General features: G+C 49.3%; 7 protein-coding genes and 1 non-coding gene across 8 annotated transcripts; 5 read left to right on the top strand and 3 right to left on the bottom strand.

Moving 5' to 3' along the window:
- Positions 1 to 14: 14 nt before the first annotated feature.
- On the top strand, positions 15 to 369 carry BO87DRAFT_345729 (ankyrin repeat domain-containing protein; the record flags this gene model as incomplete). The annotated part of the gene is made up of 1 exon (XM_025620872.1): positions 15 to 369. A coding segment is annotated over exon 1 (264 nt), but the record flags the coding sequence as incomplete, so codon positions are not given.
- A 1,074-nt stretch (positions 370 to 1,443) lies between these two features.
- On the top strand, positions 1,444 to 2,995 carry BO87DRAFT_345727 (ankyrin; the record flags this gene model as incomplete). The annotated part of the gene is made up of 4 exons (XM_025620871.1): positions 1,444 to 2,368; positions 2,427 to 2,538; positions 2,604 to 2,824; positions 2,883 to 2,995. Coding segments are annotated over exons 1-4 (1,080 nt in total), but the record flags the coding sequence as incomplete, so codon positions are not given.
- Positions 2,996 to 3,106: 111 nt separating this feature from the next.
- On the bottom strand, positions 3,107 to 3,397 carry BO87DRAFT_285794 (uncharacterized protein; the record flags this gene model as incomplete). Its single annotated transcript, XM_025618942.1, has 2 exons — positions 3,107 to 3,239; positions 3,279 to 3,397. Coding segments are annotated over 2 exons (252 nt in total), but the record flags the coding sequence as incomplete, so codon positions are not given.
- Positions 3,398 to 3,406: 9 nt separating this feature from the next.
- BO87DRAFT_291744 (uncharacterized protein) lies at positions 3,407 to 3,985 on the bottom strand (the record flags this gene model as incomplete). The annotated part of the gene is made up of 1 exon (XM_025618956.1): positions 3,407 to 3,985. A coding segment is annotated over one exon (579 nt), but the record flags the coding sequence as incomplete, so codon positions are not given.
- A 1,578-nt stretch (positions 3,986 to 5,563) lies between these two features.
- On the bottom strand, positions 5,564 to 6,329 carry BO87DRAFT_401792 (uncharacterized protein; the record flags this gene model as incomplete). The annotated part of the gene is made up of 3 exons (XM_025625637.1): positions 5,564 to 5,755; positions 5,815 to 6,058; positions 6,109 to 6,329. 3 exons carry the CDS (start codon positions 6,327 to 6,329, stop codon positions 5,564 to 5,566), a joined length of 657 nt encoding a protein of 218 aa, XP_025474355.1.
- Positions 6,330 to 7,999: 1,670 nt separating this feature from the next.
- BO87DRAFT_380939 (MCT family MFS transporter) lies at positions 8,000 to 10,031 on the top strand. The gene is made up of 4 exons (XM_025624409.1): positions 8,000 to 8,902; positions 8,960 to 9,065; positions 9,127 to 9,402; positions 9,452 to 10,031. The coding sequence occupies exons 1-4, from the start codon at positions 8,050 to 8,052 to the stop codon at positions 9,612 to 9,614; spliced, it is 1,398 nt and encodes a 465-aa protein (XP_025474354.1). The 5' UTR covers positions 8,000 to 8,049; the 3' UTR covers positions 9,615 to 10,031.
- A 567-nt stretch (positions 10,032 to 10,598) lies between these two features.
- Positions 10,599 to 10,689, top strand: BO87DRAFT_t268. Its single transcript has one exon. It is a non-coding gene; the product is annotated as a tRNA-Asp (tRNA).
- A 491-nt stretch (positions 10,690 to 11,180) lies between these two features.
- On the top strand, positions 11,181 to 12,490 carry BO87DRAFT_410890 (MAGE domain-containing protein; the record flags this gene model as incomplete). The annotated part of the gene is made up of 4 exons (XM_025626382.1): positions 11,181 to 11,383; positions 11,451 to 11,823; positions 11,920 to 12,402; positions 12,453 to 12,490. Exons 1-4 carry the CDS (start codon positions 11,357 to 11,359, stop codon positions 12,488 to 12,490), a joined length of 921 nt encoding a protein of 306 aa, XP_025474353.1. The 5' UTR covers positions 11,181 to 11,356.
- Positions 12,491 to 12,536: the final 46 nt, after the last annotated feature.

The raw sequence follows: 12,536 nt of genomic DNA, 5'->3' as shown, positions 1-12,536 counted from the left end.
GAGAACGGCTGGACGATCCTACATCATTCTACTGACAATAGGCGTGCTAACGTTGTTACTGAACTTTTACCGTCGCACGATGCTGAGACCAGAGATTATAATGGGATGTCACCGTTGCATCTTGTCTGCAAAAATGGAAGCATTTCGACATTTATCGCCCTTATGAAGGCGAATAACATTAGCTTCGAAGCACCCAACTTTGACGGAGACCAACCAATCCATTTAGCCGCAGCGGGAGGCCACCTCCAGATTGTTATACGTCTTGTGGAAATGGGAGCAGATCCAAACACTTCGAATCGCAAAGGGTTCACGCCGTTACACTTAGCCGCTCAAGCGGGCCACCTGGAGGTCGTTCGGGAACTTGTTCGCCGAGCAGAAGATCGACTGTCGGTCAGTCGAACAGATGAAGAATCTCCACGCATAGAGCTCCGCGAGGATATAAGTGAGCATAACGGAGAGTCAGCGGTAGCTGGAGACAGTCTGGAGGCCCGCAATAATGACGGTAGCAGTGGTGGTCATGGTGAGGAAGAGGAGGAAGGGGAGGAAGAGGAAAGTAGTGATGGAGATGCCGAGGAAGCAGGGAATCAAGATTATGCGCACGAACCAACCCCTTTGCATTCGGCAGCTTTGGGGGGTTATGATGACATTGTAAGGGAGCTCCTCGAGGCGCACGCTGATCCTAATTATGGGAACCAACATGGAAAATCGCCCCTGCACCTGGCAGTTCAAGATGGTCAAACGGCTGTTGTAAAGGCGCTGCTTGATGGAGGCGCCAACCCGAGTTTGTGCGATATGGATGGACGTCTGCCTATTCATCTTGCTTCTGAAGTCGGGAACATTTTCATTTTCCGGGCCCTTCAGCAAATCGTGTCTTACGTGGAAGCGGTTGATGACCGAGGCAGGACCCCGTTGCATATTTGTGCCGGGAATGCATATGAGGAACTGGTCCGACTATTGCTCGATCAAGGAGCCGATCCCAACACTAGCAATGCTGACGGACAAAGCCCCCTGTATTGCGCAATTCTAAGTGGCAACCCACAGGTGTTCAGATTATTGTTGGATGCCGGTGCCAAGATCGATAATGCAAGTCAAAACCAGGCTGCGCTAGTTTATGAAGCGGTATTTGCTGGACAAGACAAGGATGTCGTCCGGCTACTGGTGGAGGCTGGCTGCAACCCAATGGCGAAAGATTCGTATTGGGAAATGCCGTTGGAACTGGCTCTTGCAAGAAATGATCGGACAATGGTGTTGCAACTCTTGGAGCGTGTCGGACCTAATACCCCGTCAGTGGCGGAATATTCAGAGGGTCTTTATTGGCTTGCACAAGCGGGTTGTATTGAGGGAGTCAAGAGAGTTCTGGAGGAAGCAGGCGATGGCATACTGGAATGTTCACCCTATGGGGTGAGCGCTTTGCACATAGCAGCAATAAGAGGGCGTGAGGAGGTGTTGCAATTTCTCTTGGAACGAGGTTCGAATCCGAATGCACGATCATCCGATAATAAGACGCCTTTAATATATGCATGCACGCGAGGTGAACAAGTTGGAGTTGTCAAGAGGCTGTTGGATGCAGGCGCGAACCCTGATCTCGTGTCTGATAGGGGCTTCAGCGCCCTCCATTATGCAATCGAGTCAAAGAGCGACGACTTAGTGCAACTTCTACTCAAGCAAGGGACGCCCTTGCCCAGTGCTACAGAGACCGGTGTTACAATCCTGGGTTCTGCTGTCCAACATAGAATGTCCTCTGTGGTTGAGCTTCTTTTGCAACATGGGGCTAACCCGTTTGAGATGCACTGTGGCAAGACAGTCATCGAGTGGGTTATTATGGATGACGACCCGGTCTACTTGAACCACATAGTCCACTACGGGATCCGCATGGTTGAGGCTGAGAGCATGTTCACACCATTGCATCTTGCGGCAATGATAGGCAATTTGGAACTCATTGAGAAGCATTCATCTAGTCTCGGGGCCAAAGATGCGGTTTACGAACGGACCGCGCTGCATTGGGTTGCAAATAAAGGTGAATTGGATGCGCTGAAATACTTGATTTACTTGGGTGAGGAAGTGTCAGTTCAGGATAAGCAGGGAATGACGGCCCTGCATTTGGCAGCGGCTCGTGGAAAGGGAGATATGGTGGAAGCCTTGATTCAAAAGGACGACCGGTGCAAAATGTTGAAGGATATTCACGGTTGGGCTGCTATGCACATTGCCAAAGCATATGGAAGGACCGAGGCTGTCTCCATTCTTTCTAGTATTTCTCCATCGGGAGTACAAGAAGTGCCAAGTTGCTACCTCCCAAGCCGGTGGGGTGGTGAAGAAGAGAGTTCTGCAAGATACTTGCTAGCTGGGAGAGGCCTTAAAATTATTACTGGTGAGTTCTGATAAGCAAAACGTGGATACATGCTGACGGTTTCGACCTACTCGGCTAGGAGGAATCGGGAACGATTGGACCATGATACAAATTCGCCCTAATCATCCAATGCCTCTCGAAAAACATGTATATTACTATGAGGTGGCAATTATCAATGCTGCAACATTCAAGTGAGTCACACCTTCTCTATATATTTTCGTGCTAGTCTGCTGATTGGTTTTCGTTTGGTGGACAGGATTCTGGGCCTCGGGTTCTGCGAGGAAAACGCTAAGAAGGGGGGGATGCCTGGCTGGTATGGGAAGTCGTGGGGTTATCACGCCGATGATGGATTACTCTACGCGGAAAGCGGGAGAGGGAAAGAGTATGGACCGACATATGAAGATGGAGATGTGGTGGGATGTGGTGTGGACTTTGATGCACAATGTGCGTTTTTCACCCATAATGGAAAGATCCTCGGTATGTGACTTTGTTTCAGAGCCTCAATTTCTGAGTGTATGCCTGACAAGGACTAAAGGCACGTTCCCTTGTAAACTGCAGGGTATCTACTACCCTGTGTTTGGCTATGGCGAGAACGGGATTGAGATCACTACGAACTTTGGCCCTGGTGGATTTCGCTTTGAAGGAGTGGACAGTTACTGCTGGCGGAAAGAGACTGAATCACGAGATGAATGAGTATATAATATGCAGCAGCTATGTTAGACGACTTACGAAAGGGTAGAAATACAATTGACCTATTGCCTATTGCGCGACAGGCAGAGACGTATGCAGCACCACAGCCGGGATATCATCCAAATCAACAGCATCCAGATGCTGAGCATCATACACCTTAGTAGTAGGTGGTAACGCCGGATTAAACACCACCGGATCAACTCTAGGCTTCCTCCCCAGCCAATCTTCAATCTTATTAAACCTCCCCATCTCAGCCTTAACCTCAATTGTCCCGACAAACATTCTCCCCGGATCCCTCCGCAACAGCACCGCCGTCGTAATCGCCCCAGGAATTCCACTCCGCTGACTAGCATTCTCCTCCAAAACCCACTGAGCGCCATTCGGCTCCCCACACAGCCGGTTCGTAAACAAGCTCGTCCCAAAGATCGAGATGTGATCTTTCAATTCCGCACTCTGCGACCGCGTCCACCCAGTTCCTATATTTGCCGTAACAACCCCACCACCCTGTACCCCTGCATCACCACGAACCTCTTTACTCAGTGAGACTACCGACTCATTCATAATGTATTGTCCATCCAGCGAGACTTTTTTGACTTCGGGTGTATCGCCATCTCCATCCTCATCATCATCATCATCATCATCATCATCCATGTCCGCATAAGCAAAATCCCATTTGATCCGTGCGTGCTTGAATCGACGATCGAGGGTCTGTCCGAGGAATTCGAACTTTGCGACTATGAGAGTTGCGTTGGAGACGTGATCATCAGGATGAAAACTTCCGTGGATGACGTGTTGGAGTCGGCCTTTGACGATGCGGTCGGAGCGATGGTAGGTGCGGTGAATGAGATAATGTCGTTGTTCTTGGTTGGGGAGGTTGGTCATTCGATAGGCGCTGTCTTCGTTGCCGGTTTCATGCAGGGGGATGGTGAAGGTGTATTGGGTTGCCATTTCATTTGGGTTGTGCTTGGTTTTGGTGTGGGCAGTGCTCTTACTTGCTATTGTGGGTTTGTGTTGTACTTGGGAGGGGAGGTTCTTGTTTGAGTGGGTGTTGTGAAGAAGATAAGGAGGTATAGGTGAGGCTGAGGCTGGGGCTGAGGGTAGATTGCGGGGTTCATTGCTGCTGTACTGCAGACACGTGTCGTGCCTCTCTGGGGGGCGGTACACTTGTGTTTAGCTGTTTATGTTTCGATGGGTATATTGTTTGATATCATGTCTTGGGTTATAATTCGACGGTATACGGGATTAATATAGTTTTAACGGTTGGGGAAGTTTACTGTAGATTCTGGTTAAGGTTGTACCTCAACCTTAATTTTATACCCTGTTTATTAGGGCATGGGGGTGGAGGCGATGGATGGTCTCCGTGTGCTTGGTGGGTAGATTGATCCCTTTAACGTTATATTCTGTATGGTAAAAAATGATGCATAGTACAGAGTAAGATGTATAATAAGAGCTTTATGACATGCCTGCTACGATTCACTTGTTCTGTTGTTTTTTTATGGTGTCACACCGTAGTATATGTGTCGAGCTGGAGGCATACGGAAGCTGGCTTTGGGTATGCGACGTTTAACAGTAGGTTTCCATTTGGGATAAAGAATCATTGGTGTATTGGTTTATCGTGGGTTGGTAAGTGGCTGGGAGATAGGCATTTCATGGTTGGCCTGTAGATGTATTCTTTATTACTTGTTAGTTTGGTAGCTAGTCTTGGTTCAAACCTACTGCTACTGGATGCAGTTTGATCACTCAACTGAAGATCCGAATTGATGTCAAAGATATATAATAACAAGTACATAACACACCAGTTCCTCCTGTTCGAAATTACTACTTGCATGTTTCCTACTAGAAAATGAATTATCCAACCATCCACATCCATACCAAACATCTGCACTACACTGTCTTATACTCCACTAAATCGGAAAGGGTTGTTGAACCACAACACCATCATATATCCATAGCATTTCGTTATACTGTTCGATGTTTATGCTTTGTTTTTTACACTATATCAATGTAGCCATAGAATTATCTAGTACATACGACCACAGGGTGTGGAAAACAGGGCTTCCCGTCCGCTCAGCCGTACTTAAGCCACACGCCGGGAGGTTAGTAGTTGGGTGGGTGACCACCAGCGAATCCCTTCTGTTGTATGTATTCTTCTTTTTTTTTTCTTTTAGTTGTTTTATACAACACAAGCAATTTTTATCCTAATCTTATTATATAGATCGGTAGCCCTCCTTCACTGTCTCCTTCAGTCCAAGTGTCATTCATATTACTGTCTCCTATAACCAAGAAGACCAAGCCTATCATTGCCACTACATGCCAACTCAGAAAGAAAAATGAACCCGCCGAAGATACTACCATCACGGTCTTGCCATAGCACACAAACTGCTTATTATGTATCGTTAAGCAATTCAAGTCATTAGCTCATATCCCTGACCCTAACCCTAACCCGACATGTCCAATTATTCAGCCCAACAACCATGGGCATCCATAACGCCGTAAACCTAAACCAAAAGACGATACCGATATCGATTAAGACTTGATGAACTTGGTACTCTTGCTGCTAGGGCCTCCCCAGCACCACTTCGCCAAGGTGATGAGCCAATTCATGTCCCGCTCCCGCATGTCCATAAGCGGGCAACTTCGCATGACAAGCTGGCCCTTGTCGAAGTACGCCTCATCAACCCGGAGGTAGTGCTCTCCAATGGCTGATAGCAGCAGGACCTGCAAGAGCGATTAGCGTTTCGCGCTTACCTGGATAATAGGGGTAGCTGAAGGCTCACAGGGGCAATAACATGAGGTCGGAGGGATGGGTCTCGCAAGCGTCCGTGCATGATCTTAATCGCGGCGTCAACCTCGCTGCGACAAAGCTCCTTGTTCTGTGGGTGGGCGAGCTCACTCCACATGAGAGCCACGATATGAGGGGCTTCGGTGTTGGTATCGTACCAAACTGATTCAACCTGCCACTGAGAGCCCAAAGTTACACAGCCCAAGTCTTGAAAAATTGAGATTTCCCCAACTGGGCGGCTAAACATTAATAAAGTTGAGTATTCCAAAAACGAGGGGGGGAAACTAACGAGGAAATTCTAAAGCGAGGTGGGTGAGTGTCTGCTTCTGGCATCTCGCAACGACAGAGAAATCGGTTCAGACAAATGGCGAGGTGTTCTGCATTCTTGTATGGGCATCCCTCAAATTCCGGCCAGACTTCCGCATCCTCGGGATATTCATACTCGGGTCCTTTGATGGGGTACAGGTAAGTAGAGAAGTAATAGGGAGGATTACTGGCATCCAGTGACATTTCTGTGTGTTTGATTTTGACCTGCTCGAGATGGGCGGGTAACAAACGATGATCAAAGTCGCCAAGCTGTCCATAAATATTATTCAGCTCCTGTCGGCGACGTTTCCTCGCAAGTACTAGTTGCTCATCCATACTGGGCTTTCATTTGTGATGGCGAGAAACAACGAAGCGCGTAGATGACGGATAGACTTCGAGGACTTTTGCAAGATGACAAGTCGATCACGTGTCTGGGGCATGAAGGGGTGATCAGCATTGCATGATGAAAGAATGGATACTCTATGTAAAACACCCTATTGGGTTCTGTGAATAGTAGTTTGCAGTGGCATATGTCTGTTGGGTACTGTCTCGAAGCAATCCGCGATGAATCACCACTCGGAGAATGCCGAAAGCAGCGCCAAGAGTGAAGTGATTTTGAAAGGTCTCAAGAAGCGCTTATAGCATTATTCTTGACATAATCACTAGACTCGTACCTGAGAGGCTCCTCAACGGGCGGATCAAGGTCGTCAAGAGAAGCTTTTCGGGCGTCTGCATGTTTGAGTTTTGAATGCGCCGTGGCTTGCCCGTGTCACTACAGGGTTTCCCATTGACTTTATATCCGCCATAGAATCATTGTTAGATGGGCAGACTGATCGAAACTGACAGCCTTGTCTTTTGGGGCTCAACACACTTTTATCCGGAGCGAAGCGAGGTTGCTCTCAGGGTCTTTTCCGTCCATCTCGGATGCAGTCAGTTTCGACACCCACAATGTTCTTGTCCAATAACTCCGGAACTAAGTGAAATCCATGATTATATGGAATCAAAATGATCAACTGACTAGTATGTCTAGCACGTGCCCCGGGGCAAGATACCGGGCTGGGAGGTCAGGGATCCTCGTTCCCGACTTCACTATGTCCCTCATCGACGCTCTCCATCCACACCACCGTGCAAACCCCCGAAGAAGACACAGCCAGCAACTCAACAGGTCGGTGGCTCAATTCATCAATGGGAATTTGTCCGGCCAAATTTCGATAGATCATGGATCAAAAGCCGAGTTACCCATCGACGGGCTCCTTCATATCTGTCAACATCAATGCGAATTGCGCGATCAGCTTTTGCGGGTTTGCAATTCGCATCTTTGCTTATATCGGAGTATAATGCGTGAAGTCCATCATTAGCTATGACTTGTTACTCTCTGGGGGTGATCACCAAGCTATCCATCATACAAATCAGATTGTTTCACTGACAACCCGAGACACGAAGCAAGGTACTTCCTCCTTGACACGATTCACTGCAGACATCCTCCTATCCAGCGTCTTCCTCTATTCTTTGTATACTGACAGCCTAGATTAAGACGACATGATAAGTTGAACACCTATGCGGCTGTGCCATTGACGTCCTACCGTTCGTGCAACACCCGAGCATGATGCCGAATCTGCTGTCGTCCGACCAACACCACGTATTGATGTGAGATAGAACACTCAATTTTTCACCGACAGTAGGTTTTAGCTGCAGCTCACTGACTCATAGTGAGATGCCGCGTTCGGAAACCGAGCCGAAGTTGGACGAGGAGCTCGCTGAGAGGTCCGATAGGATCATCCCGCCGATGATCCTTCAGCCCAGGCCCGTAACCCAATCTGGCCCCCGCCGTATGCCTGACCGACTATATCTCAAGCACCCCGCTCTCTTTTGGCCTCTGCTACGCGCAGATTACGCTCAGTGCTAGCAGAACGTAATATCAACTATGGCGCTTGAGCAAAAGTCGGCCGCCTCCATCGCCGAGCAGCCCTGGCGCTCAACAGACTTGCAAGGCCCGTCTGACCTTAGCGCCGCGCATTCCACTGCCAGCTACGGCAGACCCCGATCGTTCGAGATCGTTGAACCACCAGCTCAAATCTCCACCAACACCTTTCACGTCCGTGACACTACTCCCCATGATATATTTCCAGATGGTGGAACCAGGTCATGGGTTGTTGTTCTGGGGTCCTTTTTCCTACTGATGAGCAGTTACGGCATGATGAACTCTACTGGTGTCCTGCAGAGTTATTTTGCCAGTCACCAGCTGTCGGACTACACCAGTAGTGTCATCGGTTGGATTCCGGGTCTATTTGTCTTCTGTGGCCTGGGCTTGGGCGCCCAGGTTGGTCCGATGTTCGACAGGTACGGACCTACGGGCATTCTCATTGCCGGGACGGCCTGCTACGTCGCGGGCCTGCTATTGATGGCTGAATGCCAACTCTACTGGCAATTTATCTTGACCTTTGGTGTTCTCACTGGCATGGGAGCTGCTCTGTTGAGCACGGCTGCCATTTCCGCCGTTCCCCATTGGTTCGATCGCCGAGTTGGCTTGGCCATGGGCACGGCGATGGCCGGAGCGGGAGTTGGGGGAGTGGTATTCCCCTGGGTTCTCCGGGCAGGGTTTAAGGACCTTGGATATAAGTGGACCATGCGGCTGCTCGCATTGATTGTGGGGACCTTGTGTGCAATGGGAATTGCTTTTGTTCGCTCTCGTCTACCAAGAAGCCAGAGCAAGCCGAGCATCAACGTGCGTGCCTTCCAGGACGCCAGGTTTACCTGGTTGACCATGGGAACATTCAGTAAGCCCAAGACTCTCGGCCGCTCTAGGGTAGTATTGGTTTGCTAATGACCTGTAGTCATGGAACTGGAAGTCTTTGGCTGCCTCGGTCTCTACCCGACATATGTTGTAATGCAGGGATTTGGCACTACCACCAGCATCATCCTTCTGTCTATTTTGAACGTGTAGGAGCCGACATGATACCATAACTATAAAAATCCGATCAAATCTGATGCAATTCTCTAGGTGCTCTACCATTGGTCGCCTCGTCGCCGGTGGTGTCGCAGACAAGTATGGGCGAATCAACACGCAGATAGGACTGCTCGGCCTGGGTGCCGTGGCGGTCTTTGTCATCTGGCTACCCTTCGGAAGCAAGTTGGCGGGACTCTATATCTTCAGCTGTGTATATGGATTTGCTTCCGGTTCCTTTATTAGTCTGGCGCCAGCTTGCATCGGTCAAATTTCCAAAGCCAGCGAAGTGGGAGGGAGATTCGGGGTTTGCTATCTGACCGTCAGCTTTGCGTATGCCGCCCGAACTATTGTAGAGGAATGTGCTAATACATCTGAGCAGTACCCTAATCAGTATCCCCATTGGTGGTGAGATGATTGAGACGGTCGGAAAGCAGGCCATGGTGGCCTTTCTCGGTGCCGTTCTGGTCATCGCGATGGGCATGTTCTCCATGGCGCGGTGGTCGTGCCTTAATTACCGATGGCGGTGGCAAGCTAAAATCTAATACTTGTCTGGTAAGAATCCGGTGCGATCAAGTGACTGATATGAGTCAGTCATCATTGGATTGGGCGATAAAAGTTTGATATTTGGTTTCAACTTTCGGTGTCCTTTCTATCTAATATCACAAATCCGCTAGCTTTCGGGGTGTTCAAGGCAGTCCTGGCGCCACAGCAACCAGTGACACATAACTATTGGTTTCATCTCTTTCTGGTTTCTGTGAAGCTAATTCTATTGGGCACGTTTACCTCGTGCGTGTCATCGTGTTGGAGGAAGTTTGGGGAAATCTTTGGCCGTTGATGCCGCCGGAAACATCGAGTTAGGGCTGCGCGGGAATATCGTGGCCGTGATCGGTGCATTGGCCCAATTGAATTAATATCCCGCCGGAGCCAACCCGAGCAATACAAGCATAGGTTATTTCTTATCACTGGCATATGGTAGAGCATCTACCGTCTATGTAGGCTTCTGTAAATTACCGATAGGTATAGACTTCCTGTTACGGCGTTTACGTTGAGGATGGTTGTAGACGCACGTACGTTGGTGGCCGTGTGTAGATGGCAAAATCTTGATGATTGTTATGCTTGTTCGGTCTATGCTTACCTGGTGATCATGGCTTTGGAGGCTGATGGCTTGCATCTATTCTATCTGTGGTAGTATTTGGTGTGCATGTAGTGATCTGGATATTATCATGGTGTCGATGTTGCTGCAGACTGGTAACGATGGTGGTTCCGTGAATATATATTGGCTCGACCGAATATGCTGGTACTATCAGTACTAGAAAGCACCGACAACCACTCGGCGCACAGCTTCACCATCAAACCAGCACACAGATTTAGCCTCATTAGAGTATCCCAACTGTCACTTACACAATAACCCAAAACAATAACCCCAAACCAATAGCGACGTCAACGAAACTTCCCTCAAAGACAACACAACCTCCAAACACAATTCCCAAACATAATGTCAAAAGTAGAGGAACCAACATATCAAATCCTCGATGGTCTAACGGTCATGATTTCCGCTTGTCAATCCCCTTTCGGGAACAAGCGCGGGAGACCTGGGTTCGACTCCCAGTCGGGGAGATTTCTTTTTTTCCCCATCTTTCTTTTACTGTTTTTGTTATTGATTACCCCATTACCCCCTACCACCCATTGGAAACAACAGATTTTCCTTTCATATTCGTATTTGGCATTTCTGCTACTATATCGTCCATGGTACTGCTGCAAAGCATAGAAGCAACTAGTCGAACTAACGCTTCATAGAACAAAGAGAACCGTACACTGAACCCTCCAAAATAGGCACTAATACTATGTGGCTAAAGTTATTTTCACATACCAAACAACATAGCCTACCTTGTAGCCAATAACACACACAGTAACTAGCCAACAATCTCAATGAAAGCATGCATCAATTGCTGCGCAACCATCCTGTAGTATCATATCAAACCCTTATCTTACCCGCCAAGCACATCCTACCCAAATAGGATAAATCACGCCCGCCGCGCCCCACCCGAATCTAGTCGCGCCGCAGCGCGTTCCACCGAACAAAGGGAAACCGTCGGCAACAATCAATACGCCGTTATTTGCCTGTCCTTACAGACAAACAAACAACACAAAAAAAAGACAGGACGAGACCAGATGCTCATTGCCATGTAGGCTGTCAGTATAGCATTCATAGACAACTACAACACCCACCTCCCCACCCAGAAGAAGAAGAAGAAGAAGAAGAAGAGAAAGAAGACCCGAAGAAATGGCACCTGCCCGTAAACGCCGCGCGGTATGTCACTCACTCATACCTATACACTGCACCAAGCTCAAACTCTAACATGTAACTGCATGCAAAGGTCCCCGACTCACCCAGCGAAGAAGACGACGTCCCCACGCCCGCGACGCAACGACGCCGGGTAGCAGCGGCGCATAGCGAAGACGATGGCGACGACGACAACGACGATGCCGGTTCCGATGATGCGTACGATACGCGGGCGCCCAGTAGCACGGACGTGATGGTGAAGAAGATGGTGCGGTTAGCGCTAGCGAGCGAGTTCTCGCGCCTGCCGATCCGACGATCGGATATTAGTGTTAAGGTGCTGGGGGAGCAGGGGACGAGACAGTTCAAGACGGTGTTTGAGGAGGCGCAGAGGGTGTTGCAGGAGAAGTTTGGGATGGAGATGATGGAGTTGCCGGTTAAGGAGAAGGTTACGGTGCAGCAGAGGAGGGGTGAGTTTCTTCTACATACCCTGTGATAGATGGAGAAGGGGGTTGTGTGAAGGTGTGTATTGGCTAACTGGTGGATGTGGATGTGGATGTGAACAGCTGCGCAAAAGGTTGAAAAGCCTTCATCTACGAACAAGTCCTGGATAGTGACGACTACGTTGCCGACGAAGTACCGGAAGCCTGAGATACTGCTGCCAAGTAGGGCGCCGATGGAGAGTACATATACGGGGCTGTATAGTTTTATTATCGCGGTGATTGTGCTTAATGGGGGCACGATTCATGAGCAGAAGCTCGAGAGGTATCTGAAGCGGACTAATACGGATGCGTGGACGCCTATTGATCGGACGGATCGGTTCTTGCAGCGGTTGTGTAAGGAGGGGTATTTGGTCCGCAATCGCGATGTGGATGGTGGGGAGGAGGTCATTGAGTATATTCTTGGGCCTAGGGGGAAGATTGAGGTGGGGACGAAGGGGGTTGCGAGGTTGGTTCGAGAGGTCTATGGGCAGTCTGAGGGCAGTGAGAGGGATGATGAGTTTGAGATCCGGCTGGCGCGGAGTCTTGGGCTTAAGCAGCCGGAACCGCGTGCCCAGGAAGAGCAGGCTGGGGAGGGTGGTGGTGATGGTGAAGGAGAGGAGGGCGGGAGGCAAAGGCAGAGGCGGGAGCAGCCTAGCCGCCGGGTTAATAGGCGGTTGCCTGAATCTGAGGCTGAGGAGGAG

This window comes from Aspergillus neoniger (assembly GCF_003184625.1).
Source record: "Aspergillus neoniger CBS 115656 unplaced genomic scaffold BO87scaffold_57, whole genome shotgun sequence".
NCBI lineage: Eukaryota > Fungi > Ascomycota > Eurotiomycetes > Eurotiales > Aspergillaceae > Aspergillus > Aspergillus neoniger.
Note: the sequence above shows the minus strand (reverse complement) of the source record. Positions and strands in the feature narration are given on the sequence as shown.